Here is a 24,895-nt window from a genome sequence, read left to right as displayed (position 1 = left end):
CATACAGTAAGCCATAAAAAAACTGTAAGATCCTTTTCTTTGAAAAGATTCATAGCCACATTCTGTAATAAAAATTCACTTAAGTAGAGATGAACAGCAGCAACAAAAGGTGCTTAACTTCCCTTCTTGTTGTTGCTATTCGGTTACTAAGTCATGTCCAACACTTCAGCGACCCCATGGACTGTAGCCTGCCGGGCTCCTCTGTTCATGGGATTTCCCAGGCAAGAATACTGCAGTGGGTTGCCATTTTCTGCTCCAGAGGATCTTCCTGACCCAGGGATCGTACCCTTGTCTCCTGCCTTGAAGGTGAATTGTTTACCACTGAGCCATCAGGGAAGCCCTAACCTCCCTTACCTTTTTGGAAATTAAGAAATACTGGGGGTTTAACAAAAAGAAAAAAGAAATGCAAATACAAATTACATAGAAACTGATGAAAATCAAAACCAGTGGTGTATTCTACAGAAAATTTATACCTTTAAGAGCTTTTATTATTAAAAAAAAATCTGAAATTAAATGAACTGATATCCAACTTAAGAAATTAAAAAGAATAATGGAATAGATATCCAAATTGCTTTAATGTCTTTGTCTTCTTTCAACTGCATTTACTAAGATTACCCAAAGTCTCTCCTTTTTGTCAGTAATTTATTTCCTGGCAAATATCTGTTCTGTTGCTTTCTGTTTCTAAACCAATTTAAATTTTGTTTCAATTACTTTTCATCACAGGTGAATTTTTCTTTGCGGTTTTATAATCATCTTTGTTCAATTAAAGTAATATGAAAGATGAGTGCTATAAGTTGAATTGGTGTGGTTAAAAGGTAGCTCTAAGTAGATATTATGGTATATACTTGGGAGCTGTTAAAATTTTGTTTTGCTTCTAGATTCTGATGGAAGAAGGAGGAATGTGTTCTTTCAAAGGCGGGACAACATCTACTAGGAAAACCTGTCAGTGTAACTATAAGTGAATTTTATTCTTTTAAAAATAACATTTTAACAGAAATCAGTTAAATTTTAAAATCTTTTTTTTTTTTTTTTTAATTTGGATGTTCCAGAATTAGTTGCAGCACACAGGATCTTATATTGTGGCACGTGGCATATAGTTCACTGACCAAACCCAGACCCCCTGCACTGTGAGTCTGGACTTAGTCACTGGACCACTAGGGAGAAATCCTCAGAAATCAGTTAAATTTGAAGTTTTGTTTTTTTCTTAGAGTTTTGCCAGCAAATGTATTTTATAAGTATCTTAGAATATATTGCATAATTGGCCCCTTAAAATTAACTTCATCTTTTATAAAATGTTATACAAGATGAGTATATATAATATATATGTACTGCTTAGTGAATGATTAAAAAAAGATACCTTTTTCTCCCCTTGATTGTAGTTTAAGAAGTAATACATAATCAATACTTTTGAATACCTTTTCCGTTGTACTTCCTATCCTGCCCTCTAGAGGTAACTATTATCCTGAATTTGATTTTTGTGATAGCACATGTAGACTTTTCCAATTGCTTGGTTTTCAGCTTTCTACGACAAATTGAGGCAAGATCTCTATATTTTTCTGTAACTTACTTTTGTGTGTGTGTGTTCACCTCGAAATATGTTTTGAGATTCAATCATGCTGACACTTGTGACCCTAATACATTTCATCATTTATTTTCTGCTATACAGCTTTCTATTGTATTAATGTAACACTGGCTTCCCTGGCGGCTCAGAGGTTAAAGCCTCTGCCTCCAATGCTGGAGACCCGGGTTCGATCCCTGGGTCGGGAAGATCCCCTGGAAAAGGAAACAGTAACCCACTCCAGTATTCTTGCCTGGAGAATCCCATGGACGGAGAAGCCTGGTAGGCTACAGTCCACGGGGTCGCAAAGAGTCGGTCGCGACGGAACAGAACACAGTCTTTTGGCAATGATTATTTAAGTTGTTTTGAATATTTTGCTATGATAAACAATGCTACTTTAGCAAATCTTGACACTTCTCCTGGAACACATGTATAAAAAATTCTTCTAGGATTTATTTCTAGAAGTAGAATTGACTAGTTCATATGATATGCACTCTTCTGTGCTGTGCTTAGTCACTCAGTCTGTCCAGCTGTCTGTAATCCCATGGACTGTAGCCTGCCAGGCTCTTATGTCCATGGGGATTCTCCAGGAAAGAATACTGGAGTGGATTGCCATGCCTCCTCCAGGGGATCTTCCCAACCCAGGAATTGACCCCAGGTCTCCCACATTGCACGGGGATTCTTTACTGTCTGAGCCACCAGGGAAGCCCAGGAATACTAGAGTGGGTAACCTATCCCTTCTTAATGGGATCTTCTTACCCAGGAATTGAACCAGGGTCTCCTGCTTTGCAGGTGGATTCTTTACCAGCTGAGCTACCAGGGAGGCCCAAAATAAAGCCAAAAAGTATATAAATGCACATATATGTGTGTCTTGTTTCCCTGCCCTTCTCACTCTAAATGTAATGTAGGATATCTTAATACAGTATATTTTATACATAAATTAAATGGATTTATTTAACAAATTTTCTGTAGGTTTCCTTATATTAATACTAGGCATTTATTAATCCTTTATTTATGCCCATTTAGTAATCCATTATGTGGATGATCTGTAGTTTACTCAGACAGTGCCCTGTTGGTGGGCATTTGAATTGATTCTAGTATCTCATTTTTACAATGTTCAGTGAAAACTTTGAGCACATATTTCTCAATTGTAGAGGTGCATTTTCAGGATAATTTCTAGAAATGGGATTGCTGAATGAAAGAGGAGATACATTGTGGAGTTTTTGTGGTTTTTTTTTTGATAGTTATTGCCAAAATCTGTTTTTGATAGAGATTGCTGAATTCCCGATTGCATCATTTGCAGTCCTATCATAAATGTGATTTTTATTCCACTGCCTCACTAATAGTGATTGTAGTCCAACTTGGGAATTTTTGTGAATCTTATAAAAATAAAGAAATAGAAGTTTCAGTTTGTACTTCCTTTACTTGAGTGAAGCTGAGCATCTTTTAAAAATGTGTAATGATTATTTGTGATTTTTTTTTCTATGAACTTCATTTGTGTCCTTAGGAGCATTGAGTTTTTACATGTTTTTCTTGATATTTAAGAGTTCTTTATATATTAAAGAGATTTAGGTCTTTGTGATGTATCACAAATATTTTCACCTAGTTTATTATTAATTTTTGATTTGTTTGTTTGTACTTTGCTTATGGTATCTCCTGCTTTGCAAAAGGCTGAACATTTTTTATGTAGTTAATATTATCAGTCTTATCTTTTATACTTTTGGATTTAATTAGAAAGACTCATTATATTCCCTGGTTACAAATGAATTCACTTATATTTTCTTCTAGTATTGGTATGATTTTGTATTTTTTTGCACTGAGAATTTATCCTGATTTAAGAGTTTATATTGATTCAAGTTTTTAAAAAATGCATCTTTACCCTAGGTATTTGTAATACTATCTTCTTGTGTCAGTTTTCCATATATACTTTAGTCTGTTCTGGGGCTTTCTTTACCATTCTATTGAGCTTTCCTATTTCATATGTGCTAATATCACATTATTTTTATTATAATTACTTTATACTATGAAGGAAATGGCAACCCACTCCAGTATTATTGCTGGGAAATCCCATGGATAGAGGAGCCTAGCGGGCTACAGTCCATGGGGTTGCACAAGAATCAGACACAACTTAACAATTAAACAGCCACAACAATGTTTAATTTCTAAGAGTTACACCTCCCTTTGTGCGTTTTAAAGATTTTTCTGATTAGTTTTGATATTTTTATATATAACTTTAACATCAACTGTGTAACTCCAAGGAAAAGGGTTTTTTGGGGGGAAAAGAGACCACGTGTCTAGTGGGATCTTAATTCCCCAACCAGGGACTTAACCTGTGCCCTCTATAGTGGAAACATGGAGTCTTAACTGCTGGACCACCAAGGAAGTCCTGCCAAGGAAATGTATTCATTTTTATTTGTTCAGTCACTGTGTCTGACTCTTTGTGACCTGATGGACTGTAGCACACTAGACTTCCCTGTCCCTCACCAACTTCTGGAGTTTGCCCAAGTTTGTGTCTGTTGAATTGGGGATGCCATCCAACCATCTCATCTCTGTCACCCTCTTCTCCCTCTGCCTTCAATCTTTCCCAGCATCAGAGTCTTTTCCAGTGAGTCAGCTGGCCAAAGTGTTGGAGCTTCAGCTTCAACATCAGTCCTTCCAAAAAGTATTCGGGGTCGATCTCCTTTAAGATTGACTGGTTTGATCTCTGTTTTCCAAAGGACTTTCAAGAGCTTTCTCCAGTACCACAGTTCAAAAGCATCAGTTCTTCAGTGCTCAGCTTTCTTCATGGTTCAACTCTCACATTCATACATGACTACTGGAAAAACCATAGCTTTGAATGTACAGACCTTTGTCAACAAAGTGATGTCTTTGCTTAACATACTTGTTTAGGTTTGTCATAGCTTTCCTACCAACAAGCAGTTGTCTTCTAATTTCATGACTGCTGTCACCATCTTCAGTGTTTTTAGAGCCCAAGAAGAGGAACTCTGTCACTGCTTCCAACTTTTCCATATGCCATGATCTTAGTTTTGTTGTGTTTTTTTTTTAATATTGAGTTTTAAGCCAGCTTTTTCACTCTTCCCCTTCACCCTCATCAAGAGGCTATTTCAGTTCAGTTCAGTTGCTCAGTCATGTCTGACTCTTTGCAACCCCATGAATCACAGCACGCCAGGCCTCCCTGTCCATCACCAACTCCCGGAGTTCACTCAAAATCATGTCCATCGAGTCGGTGATGCCATCCAGCCATCTCATTCTCTGTCATCCCCGTCTCCTCCCGCCCCCAATCCCTCCCAGCATCAGACTCTTTTCCATTGAGTCAACTCATCGCATGAGGTGGCCAAAGTATTGGAGTTTCAGCTTTAGCATCAGTCCTTCCAATGAACACTTAGTTCCTCTCATTTTCTCCCATTGGAGTGGTATCATCTGCATATCTGAGGTTGTTGGTATTTCTCCCAGCAATCTTGATTCCAGCTTGTAACTCATCTAGCCCAGCATTTTGCATGATATGCTTTGCATATAAGTTAAACAGGGTGACAATAAACAACCTTGTCATGTTCCTTTCTCAATCCTGAACCAGTCAGTTTTTCCATACAGGCTTCTAACTGTTGCTCTTGACCCACATTCAGTTTTCTCAGGAGACAGGTAAGGTGGTCTGGTCTCCCCATCTCTTTGAGTCTTACATAGTTTGTTATGATCCACACAAGCTAGCTTGGAGGATTTTGAGCGTAACCTTACCAGCATGGGAGATAAGTACAATTGTCCAGTAGTTTGAACATTCTTTAGTACTGCTGTTCTTTGGGATTGAGATGAGGATTGACCTTTTCCAGTCCTATGGGCACTGCTGGGTTTTCAAAATTTGCTGGAGAAGACTCTTGAGAGTCCCTTGGACTGCAGGGAGATCCACCCAGTCCATTCTAAAGGAGATCAGTCCTGGGTGTTCATTGGAAGGACTGATGCTAAAGCTGAAACTCCAATACTTTGGCCACCTCATGCGACGAGTTGACTCACTGGAAAAGACTGATGCTGGGAAGGATTGGGGGCGGGAGGAGAAGGGGACGACAGAGAATGAGGTGGCTGAATGGCATCACCGACTCGATGGACATGAGTTTGAACTCCAGGAGTTGGTGATGGACAGGGAGGTCTGGCGTGCTGTGATTCATGGGGTCGCAAAGAGTCGGACACAACTGAGCGACTGAACTGAACTGAAGAGTTTACATTAAGTGTGAATTGTCATCCTAATGATGTTGAGTAGTACTATCTAAGAAGAAGGATTTTTTTATTAATTCAGTCTAATTTTGTATCTGTAATAGCTGTTTAAAATTCCTTTATGCACTTTAAGGTTTTTCTCAAGTAGATTCTGAATGTCTCTTAGATTCAGCTATAGGTTTGTTGTTTTTGTTGCTACTTTAATGTGAATGCACACCGCATGTTTTTACATTGAATCTGGATTTTGGACACAAGCACATATGTGTTATTTTACTGAAAGGTCTTTTTAGGAGGTGATTTTGAGTCAGTTTGTAACTTGGGAAAGAGTATTGGCATCTATGAAAATGATTATTATTTTTCCCTCATATCTCTTTTTTTATACCCCAAAACACATACTATAAAATTCACCCTTTCAACAGTTTCAAAGAGTAAGGTATACCTCTCTTCCCTTCAGCCTTTGGTAGCCACAATTCTTTCTATGAGTTTGAATATTTTATATATCTTATATAAGTGTGATCATATAATATTTATCTTTTTGTGATGTATTTCACTTAGTATAATGTCTTTAAGGTTCATCCATGTCGTAGCATACAACAGGATTTCCTTCTTTTATAATGCTGAAAAATATTCCGTTGTATGTATAAACCACATTTTGTGTATCCATTCATTTGTTAACAGACATTTAGATTGCTTTGACCTCTTGGTTATTGTAATATTGCAGTGAACATAGGTGTGCAAATATCTCTTCAAGAGTCCATTTTAAATTCTTTTGAATGTATCCCAAGAAATGGAATTGCTGGATCACATGGAAGTTCTGCTTTAAAATTTTATCTATTTATTTAACTGCACTTGGTCTTCACTGCTGTGTGTGGGCTTTCTCTAGTTGTGGCAAGTGGGAGCTTCTCTAGTTGCAGTGTGTGGGCTTCTCATTATGACGGCTTCTCTTGTTGTTCAGTGCAGTCTCTAGGCATGGGAGCTTCAGTTCTTGTGGCACACAAGCTTAGTTGCTCCACAGCATGTGGAATCTTCCCAGACAGGAGTTCAATCCTAGATTGGCAGATGAATTCCTCACCACTAGACCACCATAAAAGTCCCTATTTTAGAATTTTTGAAGAATATTCATACTGTTTTCCATATCAGATATACCATTGTGCATTCCCAGCAATAATGCACCAGGGTTCCAATTTCTTGAAATCTGTACCAACGCTTATTATTTTCATTTTTTTCAATAAGTGGGCATTTTAGTGGGTGTGAGGTGATATCTAATTGTGATGTATGTCTTTTAAAATAGTGAATTTTGCCAAAGGATTTTGTGATATGGACCATTCTAGCATTCCTAAAATAAATTCCACCAAATCATGATTTATGATTAAGTTTGCTCTTCTTATTTTTTAATTTGATATTTAAATTTTTTTAATTTATTTATTTTAATGAGAGGCTACTTACTTTACAATATTGTATTGGTTTTGCCATACATTGACATGAATCTGCCCTGGGTGTACATGTGTTCCCCATCTTGAACCCCCCTCCCACCTCCATCTTTCTAAATTCCATATATATGCCTTAGTATACTGTATTGGTGTTTTTCTTTCTGGCTCACTTCACTCTGTATAACAGGCTCCAGTTTCATCTACCTCATTAGAACTGATTCAAATGTATTCTTTTTAATTGCTGAGTAATAGTCCATTGTGTAAATGTACCACAGCTTTCTTATCCATTCATCTGCAGATGGACATCTAGGTTGCTTCCATGTCCTGGCTATTATAAACAGTGCTGCAATGAACACTGGGGTATGTGTGTCTCTTTTAATTCTGGTTTCCTCGGTGTGCAGCCCAGGAGTGCAATTGCTGGATCATATGGCAGTTCTATTTCCAGTTTTTTGAGGAATCTCCACACTGTTCTCCATAGTGGCTGTACTAGTTTGCATTCCCACCAACAGTGTAAGAGGGTTCCCTTTTCTCCAAACCCTCTCCAGCATTTATTGCTTGTAGATTTTTGGATAGCAGCCATTCTGACTGGCGTGAAATGGTACCTCATTGTGGTTTTGATTTACATTTCTCTGATTATGAGTGATGAGCATCTTTTCATGTGTTTGTTAGCCATCTGTATCTTTGGAGAAATGTCTGTTTAGTTCTTTGGCCCATTTTTTGATTGGGTCGTTTATTTTTCTGGAATTGAGCTGCAGGAGTTGCTTGTATATTTTTGAGATTAATTCTTTGTCAGTTGCTTCATTTGCTATTATTTTCTCCCATTCTGAAGGCTGTCTTTTCACCTTGCTTATAGTTTCCTTTGTTGTGCAGAAGCTTTTAATTTTAATTAGGTCCCATTTGTTTATTTTTGCTTTTATTTCCAATATTCTGGGAGGTGGGTCTTGGAGGATCCTGCTGTGGTTTATGTCGGAGAGTGTTTTGCCTATGTTCTTCTTTAGGAGTTTTATAGTTTCTGGTCTTACGTTTAGATCTTTAATCCACTTTGAGTTTATTTTTGTGTATGGTGTTAGGGAGTGTTCTAGTTTCATTCTTTTACAAGTGGCTGACCAGTTTTCCCAGCACCACTTGTTAAAGAGATTGTCTTTTCTCCATTGAATATTCTTGCCTCCTTTGTCAAAGATAAGGTGTCTGTAGGTGCGTGGATTTATCTCTGGGCTTTCTATTTTGTTCCATTGATCTATATTTCTGTCTTTATGCCAGTACCATATTGTCTTGATGACTGTGGCTTTGTAGTAGAGCCTGAAGTCTGGCAGGTTGATTCCCCCAGTTCCATTCTTCTTTCTAAAGATTGCTTTGGATATTCGAGGTTTTTTGTATTTCCATAGAAATTGTGAAATTATTTGTTCTAGCTCTGTGAAAAATACCATTGGTAGCTTGATAGGGATTGCATTGAATCTATAAATTACTTTGGGTAGTATACTCATTTTCACAATATTTATTCTTCCAATCCACGAACACGGTATATTTCTCTATTAGTGTCCTGTTTAATTTCTTTCACCAGTGTTTTATAGTTTTCTGTATAAAATTTTAACTCATATACACTTTTTGCATTGATGCTGTTGGTGAGATTGGCCTATATAATATATGTGTGTGTAGTGCATGTTTAATCTTTCTCACATTTTGGAATTAATGTTCTATCAGATTGCTAGAATGTTTTTAAGTTTATAATAAAAATTGAGGATATTTAAAAACTGTCTTGAAACTTGAATCACTTGCCTCTTCAACCAAATCTGTTTTATTGCAGATCTTCATCACATCATAACTTGATTGTTGTGTTAATCTCTCAATGATCTATGTTTTCATACATTTTACCCTTCTTTAATTAATCCCCAATTAGATACCTTGGTAGACAGTCTAAAATTTCCTTAGTATTAAAGTGCACCTCTACACTTTCTTTTCCCCCATCATATACACTATTTTTCATCTTTTCTTTTGGGAACTTGCTTATTCATCTTATAAAACCTATTCTTTATCTTGTGCTTTCTTTATTACTATTCACCAAATCTCTTTCCCTAGAACTCATCACACTTAGGTCTCTACTGCTTTTGTATATTCTATCACTTTTATTGTTGCCCCTAACTTTGTGACTGTTTTTAAAAACTGTATTTGTTTTTCCTCATCTCAAAATGCCGAATCCTTTGAGCATTATGGCCATGTATTCCTAAAAACTATTACAGTGCCTTGCTGCTGCTGCTGCTAAGTCACTTCAGTCGTTTCCAACTCTGTGACCCCATGGACGGACACCCACCAGGCTCCCCCGTCCCTGGGATTCTCCAGGCAAGAACACTGGAGTGGGTTGCCATTTCCTTCTCCAATGTGTGAAAGTGAAAAGTGAAAGTGAAGTCGCTCAGTCATGTCCGACCCTTAGCGACCCCACTGACTGCAGCCTACCAGGCTCCTCCGTCCATGGGATTTTCTAGGCAAGAGTACTGGAGTGGCTTGCCATTGCCTTCTCTGTTACAGTGCCTTACATAAGGTAATAAATCAAGTCTTGAATTTACATTTTGATCTACATTCATTTAATAGACATTTATCTTCTCTACTAATAACTGTGGGTTTACTGTACTTATGAATGGAATGGATCTTATTGTGGGGAATACCCTTAGTTCATGTTGTTAGTAAAATCCTACCGTTCATTCTGCTCTCTGCTTTCCACTGTTAAGAAGAACCTTTGTGAGAATATACATTCTTTCTAAAATGATGAACTGAGGGTAACTGAATTTACCTAAGTTCTCTCTACCTCTCAGCTGACTGACAGGTTCTGTTACAGAAGGCGCCAAATCCAGCCTGAGGTATGAAGAGTAGTCATGGTCTGCTGTATATAGGAGGGCATGTGATTTATGTTGTTCCACTACATTCCATTACCTTTTGCTTTTTCTAATAGCAAAATCACTTTTACAAGCAAGAAGAGGAATGGTTGAACCTACTGTTCATCTATATATAGTATTGTATTTGTGCATTCTAGGCAGTCATGACCTACTTATGAGGCCCATTTTTAAACTTTTCTTGGAATCATAAGAGAATATATTAAGCAGATAATGAATAACATACTAGGTGCTTTGAGTTAATTTTTGAAATACAGTTTTTTAAAAAATAAATTTAACAGTGTTGCAGTCATCAAATGTCAAAAGATATATTTTTATATTAATTTTGAATTTACAAATAGCTTTAAAATTCTGAAGTTATGAAATCATAGGTTAAATATCGTTTCAATTGTATGATGAAGCTTCATTTACTAAATTAGCAAATGTCTGGTACCTTGGCTTATCCTTTTTACTATGGACTGACATTTTGTTTGTTCATAAAGGTTCATTATACTGGAAAAAATCAGTTCAATTTCTCTGTTTTCACTTCTTCCCTTATATTTTCTCCCCTTGTTTTACTTGTAGATACACATGTTTTGTTGTTGTTGTTTTAGTCACTAAGTCATGTCCAACTCTCTTGCGACCCCGTGGACAATAGCCCACCAGGTTCCTTTGTCCATAGCATGTCCCAAACAAGAATACTGGAGTGGGTTGTCATTTCCTTCTCTAGAGGATCTTCCTGACTCAATGATAGAACTCACATGTCTTGCATTGGAAGGCAGATACATGGAGAATAAATCCGAAATACCCTGTCAAAAATGCAAGCTGCCACATATCCAAAATTTTAATTTTTAAAATGTTTCATAGTATGTTAACTGAACTTATTTACCAGCAGCTATTTTCTGCCTGTGTATATATTAATACATACTAGTCTTCACAAATTAACAAATATGTGGTACCTTAATAAACTTGGCAAATTAAATCTTTATTTTCAGATCTTGATTCTTTACAGAGCAGTCAGTCTTCCAGTTACTCTCCAAGGCCCACAGATAGTTGTTTCAGTTCTAGTTCAGAGATGGTAAGTTATGTTCTTTTTTGCTTGTTAATATATGCTGTACTAATTTAGAATAACTTGTATTTCTCATAGTTTAATTATTCATTCTGAAAAAAAAGTTGAGATAATAGTGAAAATAAATGTAAATAAAAATGTGAAAATATTAAGAATGTAAATTAAAATGTGAGCATCATTCATTCATGTTTATGAAGCATCATTCATTCATTCATGTTTATAATGTATTCATTGTTATTTACAAAACACACTCATATTAAGATGTGTGTATATATATATGGTAAATGCGTGTTTCTTTTAAAAGAGTTTTTAGAAGAACCCATTCACAATAATTGAAACCTTAAATAACTAATAATACATACAAAAAGAAAGTCTCAAGGCTTATATAAAGAAAACTATAAAATATAATCTGAATAATGGGAGTGACATGTTTAGTGCTGAGTGGGAACTATAATCTGAATAATTGGAGTTCCATCATATTCTGAGCGGATTTCTCACAAATCACATGTTTAAATGGAGTTCTCCATTAATTTTTCCTTCTTCCTTTCATCTACCTTTGTCTCTAGCTTGCTATCCAAACTGCTCTTGCTAAGGAAGGATACCAGTGACCTCTAATGGTGCCAAAATCATTGGGCAGTTTTCAGTTTTTATTTTACAAGAATTTCTAGCAACATTAATGGAAGTAATTACTTTCTTTTCTTGAAATGTTTTCTTCTCTTTGCTTTTGTGATGCACACTGTCTTAGGCTCCTTCATACCTCTCTGTACGCTACTTTATGCCTTTGCCCACTTCTCTTACACCTTTCCCTGTATATAAATTGTAATGTTTAGGGTTTGCTTCAGGACCCTTCTCTTCTCTTAACCTGCACTCCAAACTCTAGATGATGTTATATATTCCAGTGACTTTTTAATTCTATTGCCTGGTTGATGATAATTCTCAACTTTATGAATTCAGCTGAGATCCTTAATTAAGTGTCCAGTTTCTTATTGGATATCTTCTTAGATATTTCACAAAAAGCTGAACACCCCCTGATCTCCTTATATCAGTTTTCCTGATAGTTCTAATATTAGTAGATTAGTAGTGGGTAGTTTTTTACCCACACAGTTGTTGCCAGAAACTTTAGTTTGGCATTTCAGTCTCAACATGCCTTCCTAACCATATTCATTTCATCACTTCAATCAATTCTACCTGCAAAATAAATTGGATATTTATCTACTTCTCTCACCTACTAAGTGTCAGTACACTATCATCATCTTATTCATAAATTATTATGGCTGTTTCCCAAGAGGTCTACTTCCACTCTTGCCCCACTTTTTTTCCATTTAGCAATCATTATGATCTTTTGAAAGCTTAAATTGAGTGATATTTTTCCTATTTGATTATTCAGTGAATTCCTCTTTTGCTTTAGAATCTAAACTACTTAAAGTGGCCTCAGGCCATGTGTGATTATAGCTTCTGACTACATTTCCAACTTCTAGTGTTCCTCTCTCACCACACAGTGACATGCGACTTCCTTAGCTGACTGGTCTCTTTTCTGCTTCAGGACATTTATATTAATATATTCTGCTAGTCGTCAGCTTAAACATGTCAGTGCTTTTGAAGCCCCTCCTTACTTTTCAATCTAAATCAGGCCCCTTAGATGTGTTCTTATAATACTTTATTCTTGCTTTTCATAATGCTTTTTTCAATTTGTAATTATGTGATTAACATCCTTTCCACATATAAGAGTGTGTGCTGTCAGTCAGTTCAGTTTCTCAGTAGTGTCCAACTGTTTGTAACCCCATGGATTGCAGCATGCCAGGCTTCCCTATCACCAACTCCCAGAGCTTACTCAAACTCATGTCCATCAAGTCAGTGATGCCAACCAACCATTTTATCCCCTGTCATCCCATTCTCCTCCTGCCTTCAATCTTTCCCAGCATCAGGGTCTTTTCCATTGAATCAGTTCTTCTCATCAGGTGGCCAAAGGATCGGAGTTTCAGCTTCAGCATCAATACTTTCAGTGGATAATAAAGATTGATTTCCTTTAGGATGGATTGGTTGGATCTCCTTGCAGTCCAAGGGATTCTCAAGAGTCTTCTTCAGTACCACCACAGTTCAAAAGCATCAGTTCTTCAGTGTTCAGCTTTCTTTATAGTCCAACTCTCACATCCATACATGACTAATGGAAAAACCTTAGCTTTAACTAGACGGACTTTTGCCGGAAAAATAATGTCTCTGCTTTTTAATATGCTGTCTAGGTTGGTCATAGCTTTTCTTCCAAGGAGCAAGCATCTTTTAATTTCATGGCTGTGATCACCATCCGCAATGATATGGAGCCCAAGAAAAGTCTCTCAGTGTTTCCATTGTTTCCCCATCTATTTGCCATGAAGTGATGGGACTGGATGCATGATCTTAGTTCTCTGAATGTTGAGTTTTAAGCCAACTTTTTCCACTCTCTCTCCTCTTTCACTTTCATCAAGAGGCTCTTTAGCTCTTCTTCACTTTCTGCCATAAGGGTGGTGTCATCTGCATATCTGAGGTTATTGATATTATTCCCAGAAATCTTGATTCCAGCTTGTGCTTCATCCAGCCCAGAATTTCACATGATGTACTCTGCATATAAGTTAAATAAGTAGGGTGACAGTATACAGCCTTGACGTACTCCTTTCATGATTTGGAGCCAGTCTGTCGTTCCATGTCCAGTTCTGTTGCCTCTTGACCTGCACGCAGATTTCCCAGGAGGCAGGACAGGTGGCCTGGTATTGCCATTTCTTGAAAAATTTTCCAGTTTGTTGTGATCCACACAGTCAAAAGCTTTCAGTTCAGTTCAGTCGCTCAGTCGTGTTTGACTCTCTGTGAACCCACGAATCACAGCTCGCCAGGCCTCCCTGTCCATCACCAACTCCCGGAGTTCACCCAAACTCATGTCCATAGAGTCGGTGATGCCATCCAGCCATCTCATCCTCTGTTGTCGCCTTCTCCTCCCACCCCCAACCTTTCCCAGCATCAGAGTTTTTTCCAGTGAGTCAACTCATCACATGAGGTGGCCATAGTATTGCAGTTTCAGTTTTAGCATCAGTCCCTCCAATGAACACCCAGGATTGATCTCCTCTAAAATGGACTGGTTGGATCTCCTTGCAGTCCAAGGGACTCTCAAGAGTCTTCTCCAGCACCACAGTTCAAAAGCATCAATTCTTCGGCGATCAGCCTTCTTCATAGTCCCAACTCTCACATCCATACATGACCATGGGAAAAACCATAGCCTTGACTAGATGGACCTTGTTTGGAAAAGTAATGTCTCTGATTTTTAATATGCTATCTAGGTTGGTCATAACTTTCCTTCCAAGGAGTAAGCGTCTTTTAATTTCATGACTACAGTCAGCATCTGCAGTGATTTTGGAGCCCAAAAAAATAAAGTCTGACACTGTTTCCACTGTTTTCCCATCTATTTCCCATGAAGTGATGGGACCAGATGCCATGATCTTTGTTTTCTGAATGTTGAGCTTCAAGCCAACTTTTTCACTCTCCTCTTTCACTTTCATCAAGACGCTTTTGAGTTCCTCTTCACTTTCTGCCATAAGGGTGGTGTCATCTGCATATCTGAGGTTATTGATATTTCTCCCAGCAATCTTGATTCCAGCTTGTGCTTCTTCCAGCCCAGCGTTCCTCATGATGTAGTCTGCATATAAGTTAAATAAGCAGGGTGACAATATACAGCCTTGACGTACTCCTTTTCCTATTTGGAACCAGTCTGTTGTTCCATGTACAGTTCTGACTGTTGCTTCCTGACCTGCATACAGGTTTCTTAAGAGGCAAGTCAGGTGGTCTGGTATTCCCATCTCTTTCAGAATTTTCCACGGTTTATTGTGATCCACACAGTCAAAGGCTTTGGCATAGTCAATGAAGCAGAAATAGATGGTTTTCTGGAACTCTCTTGCTTTCTCCATGATCCAGCAGATGTTAGCAATTTGATTTCTGGTGCCTCTGCCTTTTCTAAAACCTGCTTGAACATCTGGGAGTTCACGGTTCACATACTGCTGAAGCCTGGCTTTAGCATAGTCAATAAAGCAGAAGTAGATGTTTTTCTGGAACTCTCTTGCTTTTTCGATGATCCAACGGATGTTGGCGATTTGATACCTGTTGCCTCTGCCTTTTCTAAAACCATCTTGAACATCTGGAAATTCATGGTTCATGTACTGTTGAAGCCTGGCTTGGAGATTTTGAGCATGACTTTACTAGCGTGTGAGACGAGTGCAATTGTGCGGTATTTTGAGCATTCTTTGGCATTGCCTTTCCTTGGGATTGGAATGAAAACTGACCTTTTCCAGTCCTGTGGCCACTGCTGAATTTTCCAAATTTGCTGACATATTGAGTGCAGCACTTTCACAGCATCATCTTTTAGGATTTGAAATAGCTCCACTGGAATTCCATCACCTCCAGTAGCTTTGTTCATAGTGATGCTTCCTAAGGCACACTTGACTTTGCATTCCAGGATCTGGAGATCTAGGTGAGTGATCCAACCATCATGGTTATCTGTGTCGTTCAGATCATTTTTGTATAGTTCTTCTGTGTATTCTTGCCACCTCTTAATAGCTTCTGTTTATGTTAGGTCCATACCATTTCTGTCCTGTATTGTGCCCATCTTTGCATAAAATGTTCCCTTGGTATCTCTAATTTTCTTGAAGAGATCTCTAATTTTTCCTATTCTATTATTTTCCTCTATTTCTTTGCACTGATCACTTAGGAAGGCTTTCTTATCTCTCCTTGCTATTCTTCTAGAACTAACTCCAAAAAAAGATGTCCTTTTCATCATAGGGGACTAGAATACAAAAGTAGGAAGTCACGAGCTACCTGGAGGTACAGGCAAGTTTGGCCTTGGAGTACAAAATGAAGCCCGTCAAAGGCTAACAGAGTTTTGCCAAAAGAACACCATGGTGGTTATCTGGGTCAAGAAGATCTTTTCTGTACAGTTATTTTCTGTATTCTTGCCATCTCTTCTTAATATCTTCTGCTTCTGTTAGGTCCATACCATTTCTGTCCTTTATTGTGCCCATCTTTGCATGAAATGTTCCCTTACTATCTCTAATGTTCTTGAAGAGATCTCTAATCTTTCCCATTCTATTGTTTTCCTCTATTTCTTTTCATTGATCACTGAGGAAGCCTTTCTTATCTCTCCTTGCTGTTCTTTGGAACTCTGCTTTCAAATGGCTATATCTTTCCTTTCTTCCTTGCCTTTCACATCTCTTCTTTTCTCAGCTCTTTAGACAACCATTTGCTTTTTTCCTTTTCTTTTTCATGGGGATGGTCTTGATCACTGCCTCCTGTACAGTGTCACAAACCTTCATCCATAATTCTTCAAGTACTCTGTCTAACAGATCTAATCCCATGAATCTATTTGTCACTTCCACTATATAATCATAAGGGATTTTACTTAGGTCATACCTGAATGGTCTAGTGGTTTTCCCTACTTTCTTCAATTTAAGTCTGAATTTTGCAATAACTAGTTCATTATCTGAGCCATAGTCAGCTCTCTGTCTTGTTTTTGCTGACTGTATAGAGTTTCTTCATCTTTGGCTGCAAAGTATATAATCACTCTGATTTCAGTAGTGACCATCTAGTGATGTCCGTGTGTAGAGTCTTCTCCTGTGTTGTTGGAAGAGGGTGTTTGCTGTGACCAGTTCATTCTCTTGGCAAAACTCTGTTAGCCTCTGCAGCTTCATTTTGTACTCCCAGGCCAAATGTGCCTCTTACTCCAGGTATCTCTTGCCTTCATACTTTTGCATTCCAGTCCCGTATAATGAAAAGGACATCTTTTTGGGTGTTAGTGCTAGAAGGTCTTGTAGGTCTTCTTAGAACTGTTCAACTTCAACTTCTTCAGCATTAATTGTTAGGGCATCAGTTCAGTTCAGTTCAGTTCAGTCACTCAGTCATATCCGACTCTTTGCAACCCCATGAATAGCAGCATGCCAGGCCTCCCTGTCCATCACCAACTCCCAGAGTTCACTCAAACTCACGTCCATCAAGTCGGTGATGCTATCCAGCCATCTCATTCTCTGTCGTCCCCTTCTCCTCCTGCCCCCATCCCTCCCAGCATCAGAGTCTTTTCCAATGAGTCAACTCTTCACATGAGGTGGCCAAAGTATTGGAGTTTCAGCTTTATCATCAGTCCTTCCAATGAACACACAGGACTGGTCTCCTTTAGGATGGACTGGTTGGATCTTCTTGCAGTCCAGGGGACTCTCAAGAGTCTTCTCCAACACCACAGTTCAAAAGCATCAATTCTTCAGCACTCAGCTTTCTTTATAGTCCAGCTCTCACAACCATACATGACTACTGGAAAACCATAGCCTTAACTAGACGGACCTTTGTTGGCAAAGTAATAAATGTCTCTGCTTTTTAATATGCTATCTAAGTTGTTCATAACTTTCCTTCCAAGGAGTACACGTGTTTTAATTTAAAGGGTATTGACTTGGATTAATGTGATTTTGAATAGTTGGCCTTGAAAACGAATAGAGATAATTCTGTCCTTTTTGAGACTATATCCAAGTACTGCAGTTCAAACTCCTTTGTTGACTGTGATGGCCACTCAATTTCTTCTAAAAGATTCTTGCCCACAGTATTAGATATAATGGTCATCTGAGTTAAACTCACCCCTCAAAAGCCTCTATGAAAGTGCAAGAGGAGAGTGAAAAGGTTGGCTTGAAGCTCAATATTCAGAAAACAAAGATCATGGCATCTGATCCCATCATTTCATGGGAAATAGATGGAAAAACAGTGGAAACAGTGTCAGACTTTATTTTGGGAGGCTCCAAAATCACTGCAGATGCTGATTGCAGCCATGAAATTAAAAGACGCTTGCTCCTTGGAAGGAAAGTTATGACCAACCTAGATAGTATATTAAAAAGCAGAGACATTACTTTGCCAACCAAGGTCCGTCTAGTCAAGGCTATGGTTTTTCCCGTGGTCATGTATGGATGTGAGAGTTGGACTGTGAAGAAGGCTGATCGCCGAAGAATTGATGCTTTTGAACTGTGGTGCTAGAGAAGACTCTTGAGAGTCCCTTGGACTGCAAGGAGATCCAACCAGTCCATTCTAAGGGAGATCAATCCTGGGTGTTCATTGGAAGGGCTGATGCTGAAGCTGAAACTCCAATACTTTGGCCACCTCATGCGAAGAGGTGACTCACTGGAAAAGACTCTAATGCTGGGAAGGATTGGGGGCAGGAGGAGAAGGGGACGACAGAGAATGAGATGGCTGGATGGCATCACCGACTCTATGGACATGAGTTTGGGTGAACTCCGGGAGTTGGTGATGGACAGGGAGGCCTGGTGTGCTGTGATTCATGGGGTCGCAAAGAGTTGGACACGACTGAGCGACTGAACTGAACTGAACTGATTCCAGTCCATTTTAGTTCTCTGATTACTAAAATCTCTTGTTCACTCTTGTGATCTCTTGTTTGACCCCTCCCAATTTGCCTTGATTCATTGACCTCACATTCCAGGTTCCTATGCAATATTGCTCTTTACAGCATCGGACTTACTTCCATCACCAGTTGCATCCACAACTGGTATTGTTTTTATTTTGGCTTCATCTCTTCATTCTTTCTAGAATTATTTGTTCACTGATCTCCAGTAGCATACTCAGCATCTGTCAACCTGAAGAGTTCATCTTTCAGTTTCCTATCTTTTTGCCTTTTCATACTATTCATGGGGTTCTCAAGGCAAGAATACTGAAGTGGTTTGCTATTCCCTTCTCCGGTGGACCACATTGTGTCAGAACTCTCCACCATGCCCTGTCTGTCTTGGGTGACCCTACACGGCATGGCTCATAGTTTCATTGAGTTAGACAAGGCTGCAGTCCATGTGATCAGATTGGTTAGTTTTCTGTGATTGTGGTTTTCAGTCTGTCTGCCCTCTGATGGAGAAGGATAAGAGGTTTATGGAAGCTTCCTGATGGGAGAGACTGACTGAGAGGGAAACTGTGTCTTGTTCTGAATGGTTGGGCTATGCTCAGTAAATCTTTAATCCAATGGGGATTGATGGGGCTGTGTTCCCTCCCTGTTATTTGACCTGAGGGCAAACTATGGTGGAAGTAATGAAGATAATGGAGACCTCCTTCAAATGGTCCCATGCAGGCACTGTTGCACTCAGTTCCTCCAGCCCTGCAGCTAGGCCACTGCTGATCCCTGCCTCTGCTGGAGTCTCCTGGACACTCACGGCCAAGTCTGGGTCAGTCTCTTGTTGGGTCACTGCTCCTTTCTCCTGGGTCCTGGTGTGTACAAGCTTTTGTTTGTGCCCTCTAAGACTGTGTTTCCCATTCCTCTGTAAGTTCTGGTGGATCTATGGTGGGGTTAATGGCGACCTCCTCCAACAGGGCTTATGCCATACCCAGGTCTGCTGCACCCAGAGCCCCTGCCCCTCCAGCAGTCTACTGCTGACCTCCACAGGAGACACTCACAGCTCTGGCTCAGTCTCTGTGGGGTCTCTGGGTCCTGGTGCACACAAGGTTTGTTTGAACCTCTGACGTCTCTGGTGGGTATGGGGTGTGATTCTTAATGTGATTTCGCCCCTCCTGGGATACCCTGGATGTGGGGTATCTTTTTTTGATGGGATCCAACATTCTTCTGTTGATATGTGTGATATAGAGCGCAGCAATCATGTCTGCTTCACTCACATTGCAGATGCTAACTGAATATTTATTTCTTGAATAAGTGTATTGAACTTTATTTTCTCTAATTTGTGCCCTGCCAGTTTTAATACTATTTATTGGGCTTACTTTTCCTATTTTAGTGCCAATCAGCTGAGTCTTATATTTCATTTTAGGTTTTTTAATGTTAACTTTGCTTTGTATTTTTAGCTAAAATAAGATTTTATATCGGATTTTTTAATTAAAAGTAATATTTTGTTTAGTAATTAAAAGATAATTTTTCTTGAAATTTAAAAATTAAAATTACTAAATTGAAAGCTAGGCCTATTAAAAATTTTAACATTTGACTTTTTATATAGTGATTGTTATATTTATTACTATTTAACTTTTCTTCTGTGTATTTGATTTTCTGTTTATTAATGCTATTCTTAATAAGTCTTCTTAAGACTGAGTCCATGAAAGATATAATATAGTTATTAACTTAAGAGTCAAGGAGTGAATACTAAATTGTATGTGTTAGCTTTTTAATTCAAAGTTATACTTCTAGTCCACTCTTAAAGTAGTTGAAGAGTATATGTTCTATATCATTTCATCTCTGTGAAAAGGTAGGATAATGTCACCTATGATTATGGGGACTAATAAGAGACAAAAGTCTTTTCTTTTTAGTGTTTTTCCATCTTTAATATAAGTGAAAAAGTGAAAGTTGTTCAGTTGTGTCCGACTCTTTGCAACCCCATGGACTCCAGGCCAGTACTGGAGTGGGTAGTGTTCCCTTCTCCAGAGAATCTTCCCAAGCCAGAGATTGAAGCGAGGTCTCCCACACTGCAGGCGGATTCTTTACGGGCTGAGCTACCACGGAAGCCCAAGAATACTAGAGTGGGTAGCCTATCCCTTCTCCAGGGGATTTTCCCAACCCAAGAATCAAATCCAGGTCTCCTGCATTGCAGTCTGATTCTTTACCAGCTGAGCTACCAGGGAAGCCCTTTAATATAAGAATTCTTAATATTGTATCATGATATTTTAAAATCTATAACCTTGATTTTTAAAAAAATCTAGGTTGATTTGCCACCTATCAAAGTCTTTTCTTTTTTTGAAAGTTTCTATAATGTGAATTTTAAGAATGTCTGCTTCAAGGTTGAATAATTTTTTTTAATATAACCATAATTTACAGCAAAATTACTAATTTCTTTTAGCAATCTGAAGATGAAGATCAAACTGAAGATTCAAATAGGAGATCCATCAAAACCAAAGAAACAACTAATAATTTTTATTTAGAAAACATGGAAAAATTTCCATGTGATAAGGTTATTAATAACAATGTCAAATTTCATAAACAAAATGAGAATTTTAACCAGTTTTCAGTGAATAATAATATACATCAGTTTCCAGAGTCTCAGTGTAATTCAGCACACATATTGCAAAGCAAAACCAGTAATAACTGCATTCTGCAGGTTGCAAGGTGCGATGCATGGGTACAAACGGAGAGTGAACTTATAATGGAGGAAAAATTAGATGCTGCCATACAATGTGATATAATTTCAAAATGTAAGTGTAGAAATGATGTGTCTTCTTTTTGTAATGTTGAAAGGTACAATGAAAATGTTAAGGCAGATACCACTGGAGGGCAGGAAATCCTTAAAAACAACTAATATTCTAAAACCTTAACCTGAGTTTTTGCATTTGTTTTAATGTTTAGAATTTCACTAACATAATAAAGAATATTTTTGTAGCTAAGCAACTAGATGAAAGTATTCAGAAGATGTATTTATTTTTTAGTATTACTAATTTATGCTTTAATTTCCCATAGGTATTTTTAATAGCTTTAGTATATCTTAAATTTTTTTTAGAAAATAATATATATGTAAATTTACTATTGTTCTTATGCTGATTATTTATTATGAAATGCTGCTGTTTATTGATTAAAAATGTTTAACTGTTACTTCTGTGAAAAATATCTCCTGCCATGTTAATAAACAAGAAATGTCACAGTCATCAGCATTTTCTGACCTCCAAATGTGAATGAAGGCTCCCAAAACTGGGATCCAGTGGATGCTGCCACTCCCCATGGTGACTGCTGAGGAGCTGGGGGAATGCAAGAATCAAAATGAAAAAGGAAACAGGATTGGCCCCAGGTAGCTGAGGTTCATATGAAAGGAATGAATTCAGTGATTCCAGAGACTTGCATCTTCCCATACATAGAATGCTAAATTCCTTGATACTTATCTTTGATGTTCAGACTGCCTGCTCCCTTTGTTGCACTTATATATATCCTGACTTCCCCTCTTGCCCTCTTGGAACAGTATTCTCAGAGCTACTGAGATGCTGTCTCCAGGGCTCAGAGTTCTAAACATTCCCCCCAAATAAAATAACTGTCTACTTTCAGGTTGTGACTGTATTTTTTAGTTGACAGTTCTTGTTACATTTATTTTAAAATTTAGTGCAGTTGTATCTTTGGCAAAAATATTCTCTTCTAAGAATTTAAGACAAAATAATACTAAATAATATTAAATATGTTTTATAGCCTAATTATAAGATTTCCTTAGCTACTTATCTTAAACATTATACTGTTGTTAAAAATTCTGGCATTAATTTTTAGATAAAATATTTTTCTAATTTGGAGAAAAATTTTTTGTTGGTGCTTATATTAATTCAAAGGAATGTTTTTTCTTTTCAAGAGTAAAAAAAAATTGTTTCAGCACTTTTGTAAAAGAATTATTCAACATTGGAAAGTTATTTATGTTTTCTAATTTTAATATTACATAAAATTTTCATAAATACTGCATTAGAATCTCGCTTTTGTAAAGTATTGGCTTTGTTTCCAACATAACACTTATTTTTGTTGTCAAGGTTTTAAATGTTGACACTAGGCACTTTAGAAAATGGACATCTGTATGTTACAAAGTGATCAACAAGGGGCATTCTATCTAACTAGCAAAAATAAAATAGGGATTTCTGTTAAAGTGATTAGTGCATTTTTACATGTATTCATGTACATATCACTCCACAGTTTGTTTTGCAGAGGTGATCTGAAACATAATAATTTAGAAACACTAAACTAATATTTAAACAGTAGCAGTCTTCAGGGTTTTAGTTAGTTTTAGGAAGTTCTCTTTCTGGCCTCAGAGAACACAATTAACTCCTAAGTAATTTTAAGGATAGTAATCCTCTCATGAAAGGGGAATATAATTATCTGACATACATTGATAGTTTTCAAAAGGCCAGGATATTGAATATCCTGATATTCAATAAAAGGTATTCCATAGTGGATTGATTATCCTGAGCATTATTTTGCAAAATATGATATATTATAGTAAAGGCCTATATATGGAAAAGAAGATTATACTGGTGATATTAGAGTAAGATTGAGCTTTGAATCAGATTGGTTTCAAATATCAAATTGATTTTTTCCAATACAATTGAAAGTCTACCAGTTATTAAAAGCACATTCATTACAAAAGTCCATGATTAGTTACATTTTTATCAATATCATAATGTGGCAGTTAAGCCTAGTGAAGTAAATAAGAATATAGGGTAATGACTGCACACAGTAAAAGGGAAGTAAGATGCAATATAGTGAAGGATTTAAACTTCCCTTATAAGAGATCTGGATTTTTTACCTTTGGGTTTGTAAGGTAATCTTTAAGCTCATGGAGTGTTATGCCTGATAGAAGTAACTTTGTTTGCCTGGGGACCTTGAGCCAAGCCAGATAGTGTGATGTAAGATCACACTGAAGTCAGCCATGTGGGCAGTCAATCATGCCACTGTGATGGAGCCAAAGACAGACTCTGGACACCAAGGCTCATGGGAGCATCCGCAGTTGGCAGTACTTCGTGTTGTCACATATTGATACCAGGAAATTAACACTCCCCATGACTTGTAGAAGACTGGAAGCTCTGTATTACTTCCTTAGACTCTGTCCTATGTGCTTTTTACCTGGGCTGGTTTTAATATCTCCTTTCCCTATAATAAACTGTAACTGTGAATATAACAGCATTCAGTGAGTTCTGAATCCTACCAGCAAACTATTAAATATGAGGGTGCTCTTGGAACCCCTGAAGTTTTATGGTCTGTTCCTTAACATTGCAGTTACTAACTCTTTCAGTTCAGTTCAGTCGCTCAGTCGTGTCTGATTCTTTGTGGCCCCATGAATCACAGCACGCCAGGCCTCCCTGTCCATCACCAACTCCCAGAGTTCACTCAAACTCTTAGGGAGATAAATATATTTGGATAGGAAAGTAAGTATGGATTTATGTAATAAAAAAGACATATATAACAATACATTTTAACATACTTCTCAAAAGATAATACTAGTTTAGATCTTCTCTTGGTGAAATAATTTAATGAAAAAAATAGGTGATGTTTATACATTCTGAAGTTATAGAAACACTGTTCTTCCAGAGCTGCTCAGAAGTATTAAGCTTCAGTTGCTTTCAGTTGTGACTTACTTGATAGTAATAGTAAGCCCTTTATTAGCATGCTTCGTTTCCTTTCTCACATCTTTAATTCCATAACAGTGTTTTTTGAGATCACACCCCAAACATACTACATGCACTTAAATTCTTGGCTTATGCTTTGCTTCTGAGGTAATCCATGAAAAAGAAAAGTGAAAGTCGTGCAGTCATGTCCAACTTTTGCAACCCCGTGGACTGACTGTAGCCTGCCAGGCTCCCCTGTTTGTGGAATTCTCCATGCCAGAATACTGGAGTGAGTAGCTGTTCCCTTCTCCCGGGGTTCTTCCCAACCCAGGGATCAAACCCAGATCCCCTGCTTTGCCAGAGGATTCTTTACTGTCTGAGCCACCAAGAAAGAGGAGGTAATCCGTACTGACAAGTTATGTAAAGAATTTATGCTTTTGAACTGTGGTGTTAGAGAAGACTCTTGAGAGTCCCTTGAACTGCATGGAGATCAAACCAGTCAGTCCTAAAGAAAATCAATCCTGAGTATTCATTGGAAGGACTGATGCTGAAGCTCCAATACTTTGGCACCTGATGCAAAGAACTGACTCATTAGAAAAGACCCTGATGCTGGGAAAGATTGAAGGCAGGAGAAGGGGACTAAAGAGGATGAGATGGTTGGATGGCATCACCAACTCAATGGACATGAGTTTGAGCAAGCTCTGGAAGATTGTGAAAGACAGGAAAG

At 37.9% G+C, this 24,895-nt stretch overlaps 1 protein-coding gene across 1 annotated transcript in view; it reads left to right on the top strand.

Annotated features, from left to right (window-relative positions):
• REDIC1 (regulator of DNA class I crossover intermediates 1) overlaps window positions 1–21,481 on the top strand; it is a 57,032-nt gene extending 35,551 nt beyond the window's left edge. The window contains 3 exon segments of the mRNA XM_088836691.1: window positions 879–942; window positions 11,051–11,133; window positions 20,946–21,481. Of these exon segments, the coding sequence (XP_088692817.1) occupies window positions 879–942; window positions 11,051–11,133; window positions 20,946–21,401 (603 nt within the window). The 3' untranslated portion in view covers window positions 21,402–21,481.
• The last annotated feature ends 3,414 nt before the right edge of the window (window positions 21,482–24,895 follow it).

The sequence above is a fragment of the Moschus berezovskii genome, chromosome 6 (genome assembly GCF_049115385.1).
Source record: "Moschus berezovskii isolate FMDL1 chromosome 6, NW_MosBer_1.0, whole genome shotgun sequence".
Taxonomy (NCBI): Eukaryota; Metazoa; Chordata; class Mammalia; order Artiodactyla; family Moschidae; genus Moschus; species Moschus berezovskii.
This window is presented reverse-complemented; position numbering and strand designations above follow the sequence as displayed.